Here is a 17,753-nt window from a genome sequence, read left to right on the forward strand (position 1 = left end):
CTATCAAACTGTTGTATGTAAAAAACAATTGTATTGTAATCATGGGCCCTTTATTGGTGAATAAACATTTCTTCTTATAGTTTATACATTCAGTGACCTCATAACAATCAGTAGATTTAACAGTTGCTTGTGATTAATTTACTGGAAATACTATATTAATGCAAATAGATTGTATCTGAAGTAAGAGCTGTAATATATGACAAGTTTTAATGAATCATATTATACACTAATATATGAATTTCTATTCCTTGCCAGTTAGTTGTACAGAAAGTTTGTGCTCTTTGGTCAAAGGGAGATAAATCAAACTAACCAATAGCTTTTGTTGTGGTTTTAGCTTAGTAAGTAAAATAGTGAAATATTTAAAGAAACTTAAATGCTGTTTATCAACAAACTTGGGAGTATATTTTCCCTTACTGTAGAAGGTTGGACATCTATGACAAAAAAAATGTATGAATGTATAGGAAATAATCAAAAGTCTAAAACTTTGTCATGCTTTTAATAAATAGCTGTGAATTCAATTTTAAATTCTTTGATATAGCTATAGACTCCCAAAATATTGACTATCACCAAGTCAGAAAATTGACTATCACCAAGTCAGAAAATTGAGCTTGCTGGAATAATCCCCACAATCACTACCACAGTTATATATACAAAGCTATATGACATCTTTGTTTAAAACAGAGATTCAGTGGAAATGCAAAAGAATGTAATCCATGGACAAAGACCAGACATGGAAAACAGACACACACAACAAAGAACATAATCAAAATAATATGTACACAGCAACAAAAGTTAATGAGCAACTCTGACTCCACTAAAAACTGGGAGCATGGAGCAGGCACTGGTAGGGTAAGCATCCTCTGCTTTTCTAGAAACACCCGCCAAGTTGCTCATAAAATGTCAAGTCTGGGTAGACAAATTAGGATAGGAAAACTATGACATGTTGAACAAATCAGAACAAATATCTATCTAAACCCGTACATGATGGGCTGACTCTTCTATTTCATCAAATCTAGAACATAAAACCATGCATTTGATGTTCATCTTTTATGTTTCCATTGGATATTTTCATTTTTTTTGTTATTAGTCAAAAAAATGAAAATATGTGAAGAAAAAATGAATGATAAACATAAAATGCGTGGTTTAATGTTATAGAACTATTATCTTATTATGTCGGTGTTTTATATAATTTAAGCAGTTAATTTGTTTTATCTAACTCCTTGCTTAGTTATTTGGTATACATACTTTGTTTCCTATATGCTTGAAATGAGCGATGCTCGTTTTATTTGTGAAATAAAATAAAGTATATGTCTATTCAAGCTTGTGTATAACATGCAAATCCGGGGAATTTAAAGATGTAGAAATGTTTATGCTAATATACCTGTCAAATAATTTGCGGGAAATATCGGACAACCTCTGGATTTTACTAATTCTATTTTTAGAACCCTTTTATCATGTGACAATCAAAATGGCAGTATCCTGTGCAGGATGGAAGTTGACAACACCAATTTAAGAATGGAATCAGGAGTGACTAGCGGATCAGGCAGTGCCAGTGCTGGTAGCAGAGATTCCATTGATTCATCTGATACATATTCTAAATACGGGATAACAAATATTCCAAAAACAACTGTGACAACTGCGATTGGACAGGTAAACTCATCATCATATGGTTATGACGAGCTACTTTCACTTTGATAATGAGAATTGTTATAACAATTTATAGGCTTCAAAATCTCGGAGATGAAGTCATACAACAGTTCTAAATATTTTAATAGAATTCTGAAGCTTAATCAAAATTTATATAACAGCTTCATTTGAACATTTTCATCAAATAATCTTGGTGAACAAGCATTAAACATTTTTGCTTGTAATTGCTTGTAATTATTGATGAAATTGTTATACTGCAATACAAGTGAAGCCAGAAGGATTCCTTATTCTGAAAATGGGTTAAAAGAATTTCTTTTATCATGTTTTAAACTCTAATTAGCCACAAGGTCCTTTCAGGAAGACATATAATCACAATCCACCCCTTTAAAAATTGATTATTGGGTATTTGTGAGAGCATTAGAGAGGGATTTTTTTCTTGTTCTAGTTGAAATGATAATTTTCTGACATTAATTTATGATTCTGTGATATATGCAGGAGACTTGACTAAATTCATCATCAAACAAGGAAGTTGGGGTTCATATTATAATACAGAATGTGTTGTCCTAGATGATGATTAACAGTGTTCATTAAAGTTATGGTATTTAAAACACACAAATGGACTAAAACATCAGACTTTACTTATATTCAGTACAGTTCTCAAGTGTAGTTTTGTTGTCAGATGAAAACTACCTTCTATAAATTTCATGCATATAAATACTCCCTGATTCTTATAGAGTTTTCTGGGAGATTGATGCATGGCTATTGTCTTCTGATAAGAATTAATCTATGAGCTACAAAGTTATGGGATTACATCCACAAATACTCACAGACACCCCCCTTTTCACAGCTTTAAACACTGGGGCTTAAAATTGATTTTCTGTCTTATATTGAAAAATATGCTGTTTTACCAATATTTCATTTCTCAAAACATTTAAAAAAATAGAAGCGGACTGTCTGTGATAGAAACTTGTAATACTGAGTTGAAAGATTTACAAATGAATGCACAAAAATGACTCCTTTATTACTGCAGTTTTTTTCTATACTTTTTGTTATAATTGTATTTTTTGGTTATAAATTATGTTGAAGAACTGTTTTTTGAATTAAACTTTGAAGGTACTGAAATGTACATCTGTTGATTCAATTGTTTTCACTTTGTTCATAACTTCTATACTCGGCGTCACATAAATAAGATACTGTTAAAATTTGAATAAAAATATTGTTTACGACTTTATTGGCACCTACCATCATTTAAATTGTCATAAATGACTTGCTCATTTGTTCTGCCAAACAGCTTTTTTCTTTTTTATAGTTACCTTCACTAGGAAGAAAAAAACAACAACATTGAAATCTTGTGATGTCCTTTTATACAAATAAAATGTACATTGGAATAAGGAAAACTAGTGAACTTTCCTGAATGTAAATTAGAAAACTAATGATGTTTTCTTTTTTAAATTTAGAAAATATCAAATTTCTGCATAAACAGAATGATAAAAGGTATTTACTGGACACTTGGACATTGTAAACAACTCAAGGAAGTGATATTACAAGTCACATCATTGTTACTTGTATTAAACATAATTAATAAATAAAGTATTTTGTTCGATAATTTGTATGTCTGAAAATTACTTAATTAAAAAAGCACAATAAATCATGCATATTAACTGAAGTGATTCTATTAACAATACAGATTTAAGTTTAAAAGTCATTTTACCATGGTTTTAATAATCTGACAATATTCTTCTTGCAAAATGTAAGCTTTATATTAAATAACGATTCCATGGACTATCAGTGATCAAAATGATTCAACTTTTGCTACTTTCTTAGTGATTTTTAGAAAAATTATTTTTCAGACTAAAACATGTGTTGGCCTTAGCTACTTGGAGTGGGGATTTTTACTATTAACATCAGTAAACATTTTTACTGCAATAGGATTAACCACATACAGACTAGTGATTGTTATAGAGCATCATGAAACCAAAACACCTGACTTCACGTTTGTCATCCTTCTACTTTTGAATGCAGGTAATGTTAATGTCAAATTTACTGTATATAACTTACTTAAAACGAAGATGTCTCCATATCAATATATTTTTGCAGATCCTATTTCCAATGTTAAACTTTGTTTTAACTTATTTATTCAACAACAAAAAAAAAATGACAGGATATGTGAGAATGGCTACTGGTATGTACACCACTTTAAACATATGTGAGGATATATTCAGCAATTTTCATCCTTCATGTGGCTTATAGTACAAGAATAAGATCTCTCTAAAGCAAATCTAATTCTGTCAATTGATGTTTTTGATATGAATATTTATATATCCTCAAAAATCCGACTTGTAGGCGAGTTTATAGGGTATAAATGCTAACCTCATATTTTACTTCGTATATAATCAGTTTTTATATAATGCTGCATTACTGCTGTATAGTATAGCTTGAAGATATATTCCCCAAAATTATAATTGCCAACAGAGTATTCTAACTTAAATTGTTTAGACAGTGAAATATTAAAGATTATAGCACTACAAGTATATAGCTATAATGGTTAAGAGAGAAAACACGGCATTTTCTTGCATTTAAAATTGGATAAAACTAACTTTAAAATGTCCTTATTGCAGGTTTTTGTTTGTTTTATGCTATCCATGGGGTACTACGAGAGCGAGTGTATGAAATGTATGCACTAATGGCTGCTGTACTAGTTGTAATGGTCTATTGTATTGTGGAATACATACTCAATGAAGACAACAGATCTACTTTGAAACTAGTCAGTATCTTCAACTAAAAATAATTGATATATATTTAACATGTAAATTTATATTTTGAGAAAATAATGAAAGAGAAATACATGCATAGAAATGCTTCTTAAATATTATTTCACCTTTGATAAAAGTCTATACCAAAAAATGAGTAATCAGAAAATCAAACATTCAATGTAATTGGGCAAAATTGTTCAGTTTCAAATAAATTTAAGTAGTCATGACTCATGATTATTGGCCATGCAATAAACCAACTGAAATACTTGCTATTTTATTAGTTGTTTTCACATACTTTGCTCACATTTTACTAGTTTACCTACATTTTACACAAGAACAAAAATTTGTTATTAGAAACAACTAATGCTAGTCCCGAATTCAACCAATGCTGAACCAAAGCCAAAAACCTATCTTTCTCCTGCATTAATGGGGCTTAACGTTCATTTCTTTAGGGGTTCATGGACATACTTCACAGTTTAATGTGAAAGCTTTTAAATCATTTTGTGATACATGTAATAATTTTTTTAGATGTTTGATTTAATTATCTTTTCAGGTGAGGATGTGCCTTATTATTATTCTGGCTCCTTTCAACATTTTTGTGGCATACTTTGTAGCAAGACATTTTGGGTATCTCCAGTTTAGAATTGTTGGGGCTTCTGAGTACTTGCAATGTAAGTGTTCTAAAGTCACTTCATGCTTAGACATGTTTACTATAGATGTACATGTGTGTTGTTTGTTTGATTGCTAATTATACACAGCTCATTTTTTAAGAGACTCTTTTTTTATTTATGTGGTATTAATGAGACATAGTGGTGAATGTCCTTCCTTTTTTCTAGCATGTTTTAATACTGCTTACAATAGTTGTTTTTTAACACTAGCAATGTTGTTGTCCTTCCTCAATTTTTACTACAAGGTTACACACCACAAGGAATTGATTTCTAGTGTCAGTCTCTTTTAAACTGCTTGGGAATTAAGGGGCTGTAAGAGGAAAAAAAAACCCCAAAAAGTTTTTTTTTTATTTCCAGACAAAAGTTTTAGTAAAAGTAAATTGATCTCTGTGAAATAATACTACAAGGTATCAAACCCTAAAAGGATAACCTAGGCTATGTACCTGTAGAACTTCGATTACTTTGATTCTTTGAAATAAAACCTAGGTTATATACATATGTACCAGTAGAACTTTGATTATTGAATAAAGTTCCTTTTTAAAACTAGGCTACATACCAGCTCAGCTTTGATTTTTTAGTTGTCTTCTGTATTGGATATATGCTCAATGAAAATACATACAAAAATTGATAGTTATGATAGGCTGCTTTCAAAGGGAGATAATTCTTCTTAAAAATGATTTTCTCAATTAAGAATAATTCTTCCAGTTAGTAGGATAAATAAAAATGAAACTTTATTTAAGGCTTAATTACCAAACTCATTTTCAAGTGCTAGAAAGGAAAGTATTTTATATATTCACTCCTATGAAAACATTCTCAGAATATTGCAAGTTTTTGGTGTTTTTTGTAATTTATTCTACATTTTTAATACTTTTAGATTTTCTTTCATTAACTTGGATTATAAAAGGAGGATTTCTTAACATAAGTGAAATACAACTGGTGATTCTGTTATGTTGAAGAAGTCTTGTTAAGTGATCAAAACATTTAATAGTGAATTTTATTTTTTTCCAGACTTATATAATCAAGCATCACTGTTTTCCTGTTTATTGAAGTTTGATGTACAAGTAACAGTAAGTTGGTCATTATACACAGATAAGTAGTGCATATGAGATAGTCATAGTCCCACAACATTAATGCCAACTAAAAATTCTGTGCACGAGTTCACTAATTGAATATCCCTGTAATAAATGATGTTAAAGGTTAACTGTAAAAAAAAAAAACTGTAGATATTTCCCTTTGAATTCCTCTGACAATACGGTAGTTATATTCTTTCATGCACACACATTTATTCATCATTTAATCATCCTCATTGAATTTCATCAAATCCTTGTAACCCTGAACTTTGATTACCACACTTCAGACAAGTATGGAGTCCTCTGACAATAACTATATTCTATCAAGTACACCTGCATATGATGCTCAGTCTTATTGTAAAATTTCATAAAAATCCCTTGAACAGTTTATGAAGAGTTATTACTTCCATTCCTTTTTTTATTTTTTTTTTTTAGAAAGTAGTCGATGACATGAAGTCTCAGTATTCCCAAAGCATGCTGTGTAACCTTTTGTATACATTTTTTTATCTCAATCTTCCTTTGTATTTGGTTACATGCTTTTGCTGAGGGATTCCTTCTTGAAGAATGTGTAGAAACATTTGCAATATTCATATAGCAATTCCAAACATAGAACTTGAGTTAACAGTGGGAAACTTAAGTTAGCTGTTGGAAATTGACATAAGTTTTTTTTTACAGAATTTCATTGCATCATTTCAAAATGACATAATATCTGATTATTCAAGGACACTTGCGACAAACATGTGGACTTGAACCCTGTACTTCCTATTTTCAAGCAACTCTATAACATTTTAATAGTAAAGCTTCCTTAAAATATTTAAGTCTTACGATAAATACTGAATATTACATGTCAAATTCTGTATTGCATTCTATATCAACCAGAGACTCCTATATTTTCCCAATGGCCACCGGCCGGAGGATGATAAAGGTCGAGGGTTGATACATATATTTTAACCACACTTCAAGTATGGTCTGTAAAGGGGTGTGATATAGGGTAGACGATATAGGCTTTAAACAAACACTTATAATGCATATACAAAAAAGTTATATTGTAATCTAAATATATGATATAAAAGTTATATTTATATTAAATTGACATGCAACACAGCTCCAAAGTGCATACCTTTGCCTGAACATTTTATTTTCCATTTTCATTTCAATACATTGCAATAAATGAAAAAAATGTCTGTGAACACAATTATTACTTTAAAACACAGTTTATACTTGATACCATGTTAGTTTCAAAGAACATTTTTGTTTATCATGCAGTTGAATTTTGCGGGAATACACAATGCATGTATTTCACAATCCCTGTATTTCCTGAATTGAGTTGTGTGGTTTCAAAATCTAATAGTTAATACTACAGTTACTTTTTCAATGTAGTTATTTTCTTAAGTCAGTAATAGGCTTTTGACAAGGATTCCTGTATAATTATCATTACAGGCAAGTATTGTAGTACTGGTATTACGGAATGGTACCAGTGTCAAATTGTATGAACAGATTATACTTGGTATTGGCATACCATATGCCCTGGGGTGGAACATCTTGGGCTGGTTTGTGGTAAGTTAAATTCAAACAATTTTTTAAAATTTAACAACAGAATTTATTAACTTTTATTTTTTTTTGGTTAATGTTGGCTGTGCCATTTAAGGACTTAAGTACCAGTCCATTTAAAATTCAGACACTACCTATGGTATGGTGATTCATGGTGTAGAAAAACCCATGGATCAGACGATGCTTTTTTGGTCTACATATACCATATTTTAATTGACAATAGTCTTTTCTGTGTTTAGATCTGTACTTTTGAGAAAACTACACTTTAATCTCCCACAAAAATCAACTAAATCAAGAACTATAACTCTTGCAAAGTGCTTATTTCACGTACAATCAATATAAATTTTATCTCAAAAGTGCAAACCCCAGATGAAAAACAAAGACTGGTTATGTGATCTTTAAAAGTTTCTGAACAAGAAATTAAACTGAATTTGGTGGGTTTTTGACATGCATGAATCACCTCCTGTCTGATTTTTATGAAGGTTGCTACTTAAAACACCAGTTGTCAGTTTCTTGGTCTGTTTGTTCAATCCAATCACATTTGAATCACTCTCTCTTCATTATTTATTTATTTATTTATTTGATCAAACTTGCATAGAATAGCTAGTCTGTATTTCAAGTTTAATAATTTGCCAGTGGATCAATATTTAAAATTTAAACAAGTCACATCTATAGAAATACAAATGTACTAGTAATCAAATGGTTAAATAGGAGTATTCTGTATCATGTCCACATTCAACAAGTCACCTTGTTCTCTTGTACAGCTATCTATCATTCTGTCCATCCATTCTGATCCATTGGAATTTTGTCACAATAATCTCAACTCTCAATGCATGGATTGATTTAAAATTTGGTAAGTGTTTTAATATAGATGGTGCGGATTTGGTTGCCATTCAATATCAACGTCCTGTACAAGTGGGTTATACTTATCATGCATGCAAGTTTATGTTTTGTTCATTTTTCAGCTGAGAAAAGAGTTAGCCAAAGGTGCTGTTGTGTTTGCAATTTTAGGGTTAGCAAAGCCAGCATACTACATATTTAAATTTGTCAAGGTAAAGTTTTGTCTATGCTCTCTGTAATGAAAGAACTATTATTTATGGAATACCTATCCTGATACAACTGCAAAAAAAAATTGTGGTTGTATGATAGAATGCTTGTCATCATGGTTATTGTCCTTGATGTTTATAGTATGTTCATTCATGGTCATCATCTGTAGACCAAAAATATTAGGTATGATCTACCTTAAATATAAGTGTATAGATCTCTGTGAAACTTTGTCACAAAGTTCTGTTTGATGGGCATTCTCATAAACTGCTTATTTTCATGTGTACTTCCAAATTTTGAAGATCTTTGACCACTTTAATTTTCTTCAGAAACTTATGTTGTGTCAAACATTTAATCACTATCATAAAAATAGAGCCTGTTTGCTGTGTCTATACTCTCCTTACCTGTTCAGTGTTTGACTTCTGTGGTCATGTCAACCTGCATGCCGCAAAGCATTTTACAATGATTTATGGGTCAGTCAAATCTCAAATCTATCAAAATGAACATTTCCATTGAAAATATAGTTTACCTTGTGAAGTCCTGCAATTATAAAATCAATGAAATAAGAAACCATGAAAATCCACTATTTGGGATATGTACCTATATGATGGCTAAAGTAGGGAAACCCTCTTAGACCTATGTGGGGTCTAGAAGTAAGCTAGAGCATCAGCGCGGCAGTCCAGCCACTAGTTTTTATAATTTGATGGTAATTTGGTCAGTTATTCTAAAGGCTTGATATCAAACTAATAACTATCAACTAACAGGGTCAACTAACAACTAATTGTGTGAGGCCTATAGGGCAAGTTAAGTCCATTACAATCACAATTATTCTACAATGTATAGATTTTAATACATGATATTGCTACACATGGAATGCATAAATACTGTCAATATTGTCAATGGGATTCATTATCAGTACATTAGACCTTAATTGTAAGAGATAATAAATTATTTCTAGGAATACCTTGACATAGAAGAGCAGAAATCACAGGGTAAAGAGCTAGCAGAAGATACAATTATTTATTCAACAATAGCTGCAGGTATGGCGTTTAAAAGCTTTTATTACTGAAAATTCAGAAATTATTGCGCATTTTTACATTATTGTGAAACTTTCAGCTGATTAAAATTGCTGTTATAAAAGTCACATTATGAAACTTTTAGCAATTGTAGATGCAGGCGTCAATTTCACAAAAAGTCATAAGTTTAAAGTAGATTGTAAGTAATAAAGTCACAACCTAAAATAGCATTGTTTTGTCATAATTTATGATAAAGTACACTCTTACAACTTTTGTGAAATAGACACCAGGATTTTTTCCCCAATATTGATAAAATTTAATGCATTTTTGATTAAAATGACAAAATCACAATAAGAAATGTATGCAATAATTTCTGAATTAACCGTGGATTTAACCAAAACATTGCTTTATACTACTCTTGTTTAAGAGGAAGTTAATTTACTTTTGATAATTTACAACGACAGACAACAGACAGTAAGAGTTGCTAATGAAAAAAATAAGTCATTAGCAGATAACACAACCAAGTAAAAAATATTTACAACCATTACTCGTTTACAAAGAACAAATGTTGTGATTTGATTGTCGAAAGGTTTCTTGCTTTTCACTCTTACATGTATCCCCAAAGATCTCTGAAGTCAACATGCAATATGTTGAAGTCAGGAATAACTTTTCCTGTAGAAAACTTCACATATGAAATCTGGAAAAGTCTTCAACTCAAAAAACTGGAAAAAGACATAGTTCTATTTAAAGTTTCCAAACTCGTATATTTTCTAATGCAGATAGAGGTTTGTGGGAAAAATTTAATTTTTACTAAGAAAATTTAATTACAATAAACCCATATGAATTTTAACCACTGCTAATGGTAGAAGTGATCCATGGTGCAGAAAAACCCACAGAACAAACCAATCTATATACACCATGTTTTTATATCATTTCTTTCTGTGTACAGATCTATAAGTAGAGAAAAAAAAAACATACATTAATTTTCACTGAAATCAATCCAATCAAGAACAATAACTCTTGCAAAGTGCCAATACACAACATATCTGAGTTTTATTTCAAAAGTACAACTAATCACTTACAAATGAAGCGTGGTCTATAACAGCTTCTTAATAAGAAAAAAAAACTGAGTTTGGTGGGTTTTTCATGTTTATGAATCACCTTCTGTCTGATATTTATAAAGATTGCTACTTAAATATTGAAAAGAGCCTATGATTGTGGTAAATTTATGGATGTATTACAGCATTACTGGCAGTACTTGTCTGGGTCATACTGATGTTTGAACTCTACAAGGTTTATAAAAACTTTGGTAAAGGACTTAAAGAAAGAGGTAAGTTCTTTTGCAAATATTGATCTTTTGGATTATCTTACTTCTTCTTGTAAGAATCGCAGGATTATTATTATCATTTAAAAGATTTTTTAAATGTTGCGGCAGGGGGAAATGAATTGGTTTAAACTAGTGATAGTCTAGTGCAATGACAAGAAAGTCCACAGAACTCTTATCCATGAGGCTAGAAACTTTTTAAAAAGACTAATATCAAGGCGAATCTGGACAGCAAACCAGTTTTTATCAGTTTTACTGTATTATAAACAAGATATATAGATATTAAGTACCATTCTGTGTAAGAATTGGGCAATGGGTAGCACAAATTGGTCTTATATACTTCATATACATTCAATACATCTAGAAAACAACTCAAAATCTATTTGAATTTATCCTGACGCATCAAGGACAGATATTTTTTTGATTGTTTAATAGGAACTAGTACTGGAAAATTTTTCTGCCATTTTCCACAGTGTATTTCAACTAAGGTTAAAAGCCCTATCAATATTTTAAAAAAGCAAACCTTTTTTGCAAACACTTTGATGTTTTTTTCTTGAGGTCATGATGTATAAATACTTGGATAATGCAATAAAATCTCTGTGTTTGATTTTTCATGTGCCACACGTTATTCTCATTTTGCCCAATTCTTGGGACAGAGAAGTAATTAAATGGAAAATGGTCTGCTTCAAGTTCAAATCAAAGGGCAACAGTTTAAGATACCAAATTTTTATTCAACTCATAGAAGGGCGTCAAATTATTGCTGGGGGAGCAGAGGAAAATCTTATAGGGGTGGGAGTTAAATTATCATTAGGGATAAAACTACTGCTATATATTGCATGTAACACCAAGTTCAATATTTCATTGGGGTCAAAATATATAACAAGGGGATTAATATTTCTTAGGGTATGAAATATCAGAACAATGGAGTCAATATTTTTTAGTTGCCAAAATATCATTTGACACTAGGATATGAAGTTGTGTTGTAATTTTTTTTAAGTATCATGGTGAGGGATTAATAAGGGAGCTTCTTGTTTTTTTTCTATGAGGCATAAAACTTTAATAGCAGTGAGAGTATAATAGTGAATTATTTTGGTATTTCTGTCTTACAGCTTATGATGTCCTTTCATCAGAACATACCAGCTTGATAACTGGAAGGAGATTCAGGAGATAAGAGAGACCCTTGTTATAGCCGATGGCACAACACATACTATGGTTATAGATAGGATTTGTATATTGAAGTGCAATATTAGAAGTAAAGCTTAGAAGAACTGAACCCAGAATGAGATCAAAAACTTATCTGAAACCGATTCTCAGTAAATCAAAGCTTGACTTAACTGGTCTTAATGTTAAACATAAATGTCTGATTGTTGAAATATGATGAAAATTACACAATTATTTTTAGCTCACCTGACCAAAGGCCATGTGAGCTATTGCCATCACTTGGCGTCCGTCGTCATTGTTAACAATTATACAAAACTCTTCTCTTCTGAAACTACTTGACTGATTAGAACCAAATTTGGTATAAATGTTCCAAATGTTCCTTGGGTTATCCTGCATAGAACGGATGTCGGGATGTTTGATTTGTTGAAAAATATGGCCACCATTACTAAAAATAGAATGTAGGGGTCAGACAGTAGTTTTTCACATATATCTCTTTATCTAAATTCTGACAGGGTAAAAGTGTTTAGCATGATGAAATCTATCTCTGGTCAATTTTTGGTTTTAATACGTGCAGCCATATTGGAGTTATTGTTCTTTTTCAACGATTTTTGCTATTTTTAATGTTATTTCTTTCAAAAATCTTTTCCTGTGGCACTACTTAACCAATTGAAACCAAATGTGAAATGTATGTTCCTTGGGGTAGCCTGCATAGAACTGTTGTGGGGAATTTTGATTTGTCAAAAAATATGGCTGCCATTACTAAAAATAGAACATAGGAGTCAGACAGCAGGTTTTTGCATATATCTCCAAAACCGTTAGGTTTAGGCAAATTCTCTCAATAGCTGAAATGATCCTTATTATTGAGACTACAAAAGTCTTTGGGAATAAAATTTGTCAGATGACTCCTTGTAAGAGTTATTGCCCTTGAAAGGGGAAAAATGACAGCAGATTTTTGCATATATCTCCAAAACCATTAGGTTTAGCTGAATTTTCACCAGGTAAAAGTGTTAAGCATGATGAGATCTATCTCTGGTCAAATTTTGGTTGTAATACATTAAGCCATGTTGGAGTTATTGCCGTTTTTCAATGATATTTGCTATTTTTAATGTTATTTCTTTCAAAAATCTTCTCCTCTGACACTACTTAACCAATTGGAACCAAACTTGTTATGAATGTTCCTTGGGGTATCCTACATAGCATTGTTATGAGGATTTTTGATTCGTCAAAAACATGGCCATCGTTACTAAAAATAGAACATAGGGATCAGACAGTAGTATTTCGCATATATCTCCAAAACCATTAGGTTTAGGCAAATTCTTTCAATAGCTGAAATGATCCCTATTATTAAGACTACAAAGTCTTTAGGAATAAAAGTTGTCAGATAACTCCTTGTAAGAGTTATTGCCCTTGAAAGGGGAAAAATGACTTTTTTTAACAGTTTTCAGTCAATATCTTGAAAACTATGATTGATTAAAAGAAACTTTCAATTGTTGAAATGATCCTTATGATAAGCCCTACCAAAGACTTCTTGAGTCAAAATTGTTGGACAACTTCTTGTTAAATTTATTGCCTTTGAAAGCCAAAATTAAACCAGGTGGGCTATGCAGGCTCCTAGGAGCCTCTTGTTTTTTTAACAGTTTTCAGTCAATATCTTGAAAACTGTGATAGATTAAAAGAAACTTTCAATTGATGAAATGATCCTTAATGATAAGCCCTACCAAAGACTTCATGAGTCAAAATTGTTGGACAACTTCTTGTTAAATTTATTGCCTTTGAAAGCCAAAATTCAACCAGGTGGGTTATGCAGGCTCCTGGGAGCCTCTTGTTTTTGTAATCACAGATTTATAGAGTCAGATCTTGTGAGTGCAAAATCTCAAAAACTATACGATTTAAACTGTAAACCAAGATTTTTATTGCACATGAAAATTATCAAATAAAATGATCATACATTTGTTTTTAAATTTGGTAAAAAAAAATAATTAAAGGTTGAAAGAGACAATTCAGTACAGAAACATACCGAAAGGAATTTTTAACAAAAATTGAATAAATAGTTTGTAACAAACTTCATACTTCATGCATTTAAATTTTTGTATAAAGTGTTTCATTGCAGATTCTAGACCTTGGTTTAAATGGGTAAATGACTTCTTGTAAACACTGCATTTAGTTGATGCCTTATCTGAATTAGTTATTGTTTCAAGTATAGTTTACATTAGAGGTAGTTTGTTTTATAGTAAACAAAATGCTTTGCACTTTAGGTCAATAGAAATGCTTCTTTTCTATAAAATACTTATATTCTAAACCTCTGTGCTTCAATTTTCATGATTTGATCAAAATAAACTTGCTGGTTCATGGGGTACGGAGTTATATTCAAAGATTTCATTTTACCATGTTAATCTTTCTACATTTAAGTAGGAGTCTTTATAAATACCAGACAGGGGGTATTCTTGCATGTTAAAAACCCAGCAAATTCACTTTTTTTATTCAAAAATTATTACAGACCACAAAAATCATTCTTTAATTTTTCAATTGGTTTTTTTTTAGATGAACATTATATAGATTGTACATGATATTGACACTTTGATTAAAGTGAAGACAAATGTGTGATTTTCTCCAAAATACAGATCTGTATGTAAAAAAGAGATATAGCTCTGTGAAAATTTGGCATTTGTAGATAAAATGAAATATCATTTGTTCAGAGTGTTTTATCTGCTCCATGAAACACCTCTTTCATTGATAGAGTCTGGATTTTATATAGATTGATATCTTATATACAGTTGGATAAGAAGTTCATGAAATGACACAGCCATGAAAGTTGAAGAGGTGGTTACATTATACTTGTATGTTATTAGCTATTGTAATAAGTAGGCTTGTTGTATTTTATACAGCATAAAATTGTTGTTTAACTGTTGGAGTAATCGATTCCAATATATAAGGATATTTATTGATCCTTAACAAACTGTATTCTGTAATTCAGTTTTGTACAGTTTTTTTAGCTCGTCTTGCCAAAGGCCATGTTAGCTATTGCTATCGCTTGGCATCCATTGTCATCAATGTATTCCATCATTGTCGTCGTCGTTAACAATTTTTGAAAACTCTTCTCTGACACTACTTGACCATTTGGAAACAAACTTGGTTTGAATGTTTTTGTAGGGGTATCCTGCATAAAACTGATGTAGGGATTTTTTTTATCGAAACACATGCCTACTGTTACTAAAAATAGAACATATCGGTCAGAGAGTAGTTTTTTTCATATGTCTACAAAACCGTAAGGTTTAGCGTAATTCTGACCTGGGTAAATGTGAGATCTATCTGTGGTTAAGTTTTCATTTTAATCTGTCAAGTCAAGTTGGTTATTGTCCTTTTTCGACATTTTTTTGCCTACTTGGTATAAATGTTCCTTGTGTTATCCTGCATAGAACTGATTTGAGAATTTTTGATTGGTTGAAAAACATGGCCAATATTTAAAGTACAACATAGGGGTCAGACAATAGTTTTTTGCATATTATATCTGCAAAACCACTTAGTGTAGCCAAATTCTTTCACTTGCTGAAATGATCCTTATTATAGGGCCTACAAATGTCTCCGAGGGATCAAAGTTGTCAGATGACGGCTTGTAAGAGTAATTGCCCTTTTTTTGTTACAGTTTTCCGCCAATATCTTTCAAATGCTTAAATGATCCTTTTGATAAGTCCTATCAAGGTCTTGTTGAGTCAAAATTGTTGGACAAATCCTTGTTAAATTTATTGCCCTTGAAAGACAAAATTTAACCAGGTAAGCGATTCATGCTCCTGGGATCCCCTTGTTCCTTACTATATCATCTCTTTTTTGTTCAATTGATGGTGTATTGAAACTACTCAATTAAAAGATGAAAGCCTTTATAAGCTATATACATTTGTTGGTAGTAAAGTAAAGTTGAAAAGTTTTTGAAGATTTTTCCCAAACTTTTTAATACAGTGAGACCTTACTGTATAGAAGACTTGGTCTACCATATGTACAAATAAGGATACTCTTCTTCAAAAGTTGTAGAAATTTTAAACCTTGTTGAATCAGGCCTGCAATTAGAAATTCATTAGAGGGGTTCAAACTTATATTATTTGACAAAACTGTCACAACTCTTTTAGTGCTTAACCAGTTTTGAAGTTGTTTTGAACAGATTGTAACCTGATTTTCTAAAGGAAAAAATCAATTATTAGTTTTTGTATGCATCTTGGATGGACAGGCAGGCAGGCAGGCAGACAGGCATGTGTGTGCCAAACATTGTCCTTGCAAGAACTTGAAAAGTGTTTGGCAGATTTCTTTTGAATTTGAAAATGTTGTTTCACGTGCAGCGAAATGAAGGTCAGCTTTAATTTTTTATGAATACCGCTTCTGCCATTTCCAAGTGGGAGTCATTTTTGTTGCAGTAGGGATATTGACCCTTGTCCCTTGTTCAAAAAGTATTTAGCAGATTCTTTTAAAAAATATGGACTTTCACTGTTATCATGTTTGAGTTGCAACTAATTAATATAACTTCAATGCAGGCAAAACCAGGTTTGTTGGTTATTTGACAGCCTCTTGTTAATTTGCTTTCCAATGGGTTCACCATATCCTTACAGACTCCTTGGAAACTGACATTCAGTCTTAACAATGTAGGATGCTTAGTTTTAAAAAGGCTTAATTTTGATATGTTCCATCAACTTTGAAGAGTCACAGTTTGTACTCTCACATCAAGGTCATAAGGTATTGTATGGTATTTAAACTTTATATAATAAACTTTTTTAAGCCGATTTAAAAGATAAATGAGAATTATGTATTTTGAAAAAGATTAATTAATAGATAATTGACAGTAGGATCTGCATACAATAAACATGTAAGTTAAGGTATATAATAATTTTCAATATCAAGAAAAAAAACTTAAAAACATCCAAAACTTGAAAAAAAAAACATATCATTCTTGCTGTCAGTGAACTCATGTCTCATGTGCACAGACACTAAATATTCTTTTGATTCATCACTATACATGCACAAATCATAAATAAGTAAAACTTTTACCCTTATATTATACATATACCTCTTTTAAAATGCATTTGTACATTTTTACATCATCATTTATTTAATTTTTAATTTTTTTAATCAAAATAACATATGGGGTCTGTGAAAGAATGAGATTTACTTACATAATCAATTAATGATAAACAATACATATACTTGATTTTCTTTTCATTTTCAGTAAGTCAGTTACCGTAAGGTGTATATTTTCTTTTTATAAGTAATATTACATTGTAATTTATATTTTAATAGATGTATTTTACTATTCAAATGTTGATAATGTTAATAGCCTGAAAAAATATATTGATACTTTCTTAATTAAAACAGTATTGTAACAAATGCAGTGTGTATATTTTCATTAGAGGTTTAATTGTGACTCAGCTACATGTATAAATTGTTAAACGTTTAATAAAAGTAAATAATCGTATGTACATGTGCAGAAATACTGCGTACAATATAAATATCGACGTACTTAATAGAATAAGACAAAG

General features: G+C 30.8%; 1 protein-coding gene across 2 annotated transcripts; it reads left to right on the plus strand.

The window, feature by feature from the left end:
* The first annotated feature begins 1,458 nt into the window (after nucleotides 1-1,458).
* LOC148629208 (uncharacterized) lies at nucleotides 1,459-17,601 on the plus strand. 2 transcript variants are annotated; one of them, XM_088546124.1, is made up of 10 exons: nucleotides 1,459-1,650; nucleotides 3,498-3,669; nucleotides 4,266-4,411; nucleotides 4,954-5,071; nucleotides 6,077-6,135; nucleotides 7,579-7,695; nucleotides 8,655-8,741; nucleotides 9,692-9,773; nucleotides 10,993-11,079; nucleotides 12,183-17,601. In XM_088546124.1, exons 1-10 carry the CDS (start codon nucleotides 1,489-1,491, stop codon nucleotides 12,242-12,244), a joined length of 1,092 nt encoding a protein of 363 aa, XP_088402250.1. In that variant the 5' UTR covers nucleotides 1,459-1,488; the 3' UTR covers nucleotides 12,245-17,601. The 2 variants fall into 2 exon arrangements, with proteins under 2 accessions (XP_088402250.1, XP_088402256.1); XM_088546130.1 differs by lacking the exon at nucleotides 8,655-8,741 and having other exon boundaries at nucleotides 12,183-14,926.
* Nucleotides 17,602-17,753: the final 152 nt, after the last annotated feature.

The sequence above is a fragment of the Perna viridis genome, chromosome 1 (genome assembly GCF_037379345.1).
Source record: "Perna viridis isolate PV_CMFRI_1.1 ecotype Kerala chromosome 1, ASM3737934v1, whole genome shotgun sequence".
Taxonomy (NCBI): Eukaryota; Metazoa; Mollusca; class Bivalvia; order Mytilida; family Mytilidae; genus Perna; species Perna viridis.

Bases quoted from the DNA above. Each gene is read 5' to 3' on its own strand.
- LOC148629208 (XM_088546124.1), top strand. From the start codon at position 1,489: ATGGAAGTTGACAACACCAATTTAAGAATGGAATCAGGAGTGACTAGC. The intron at 3,670-4,265 runs GTAATGTTAATG...TCCTTATTGCAG, and splicing joins CCTTCTACTTTTGAATGCAG to GTTTTTGTTTGTTTTATGCT. The intron at 6,136-7,578 runs GTAAGTTGGTCA...TTATCATTACAG, and splicing joins AGTTTGATGTACAAGTAACA to GCAAGTATTGTAGTACTGGT.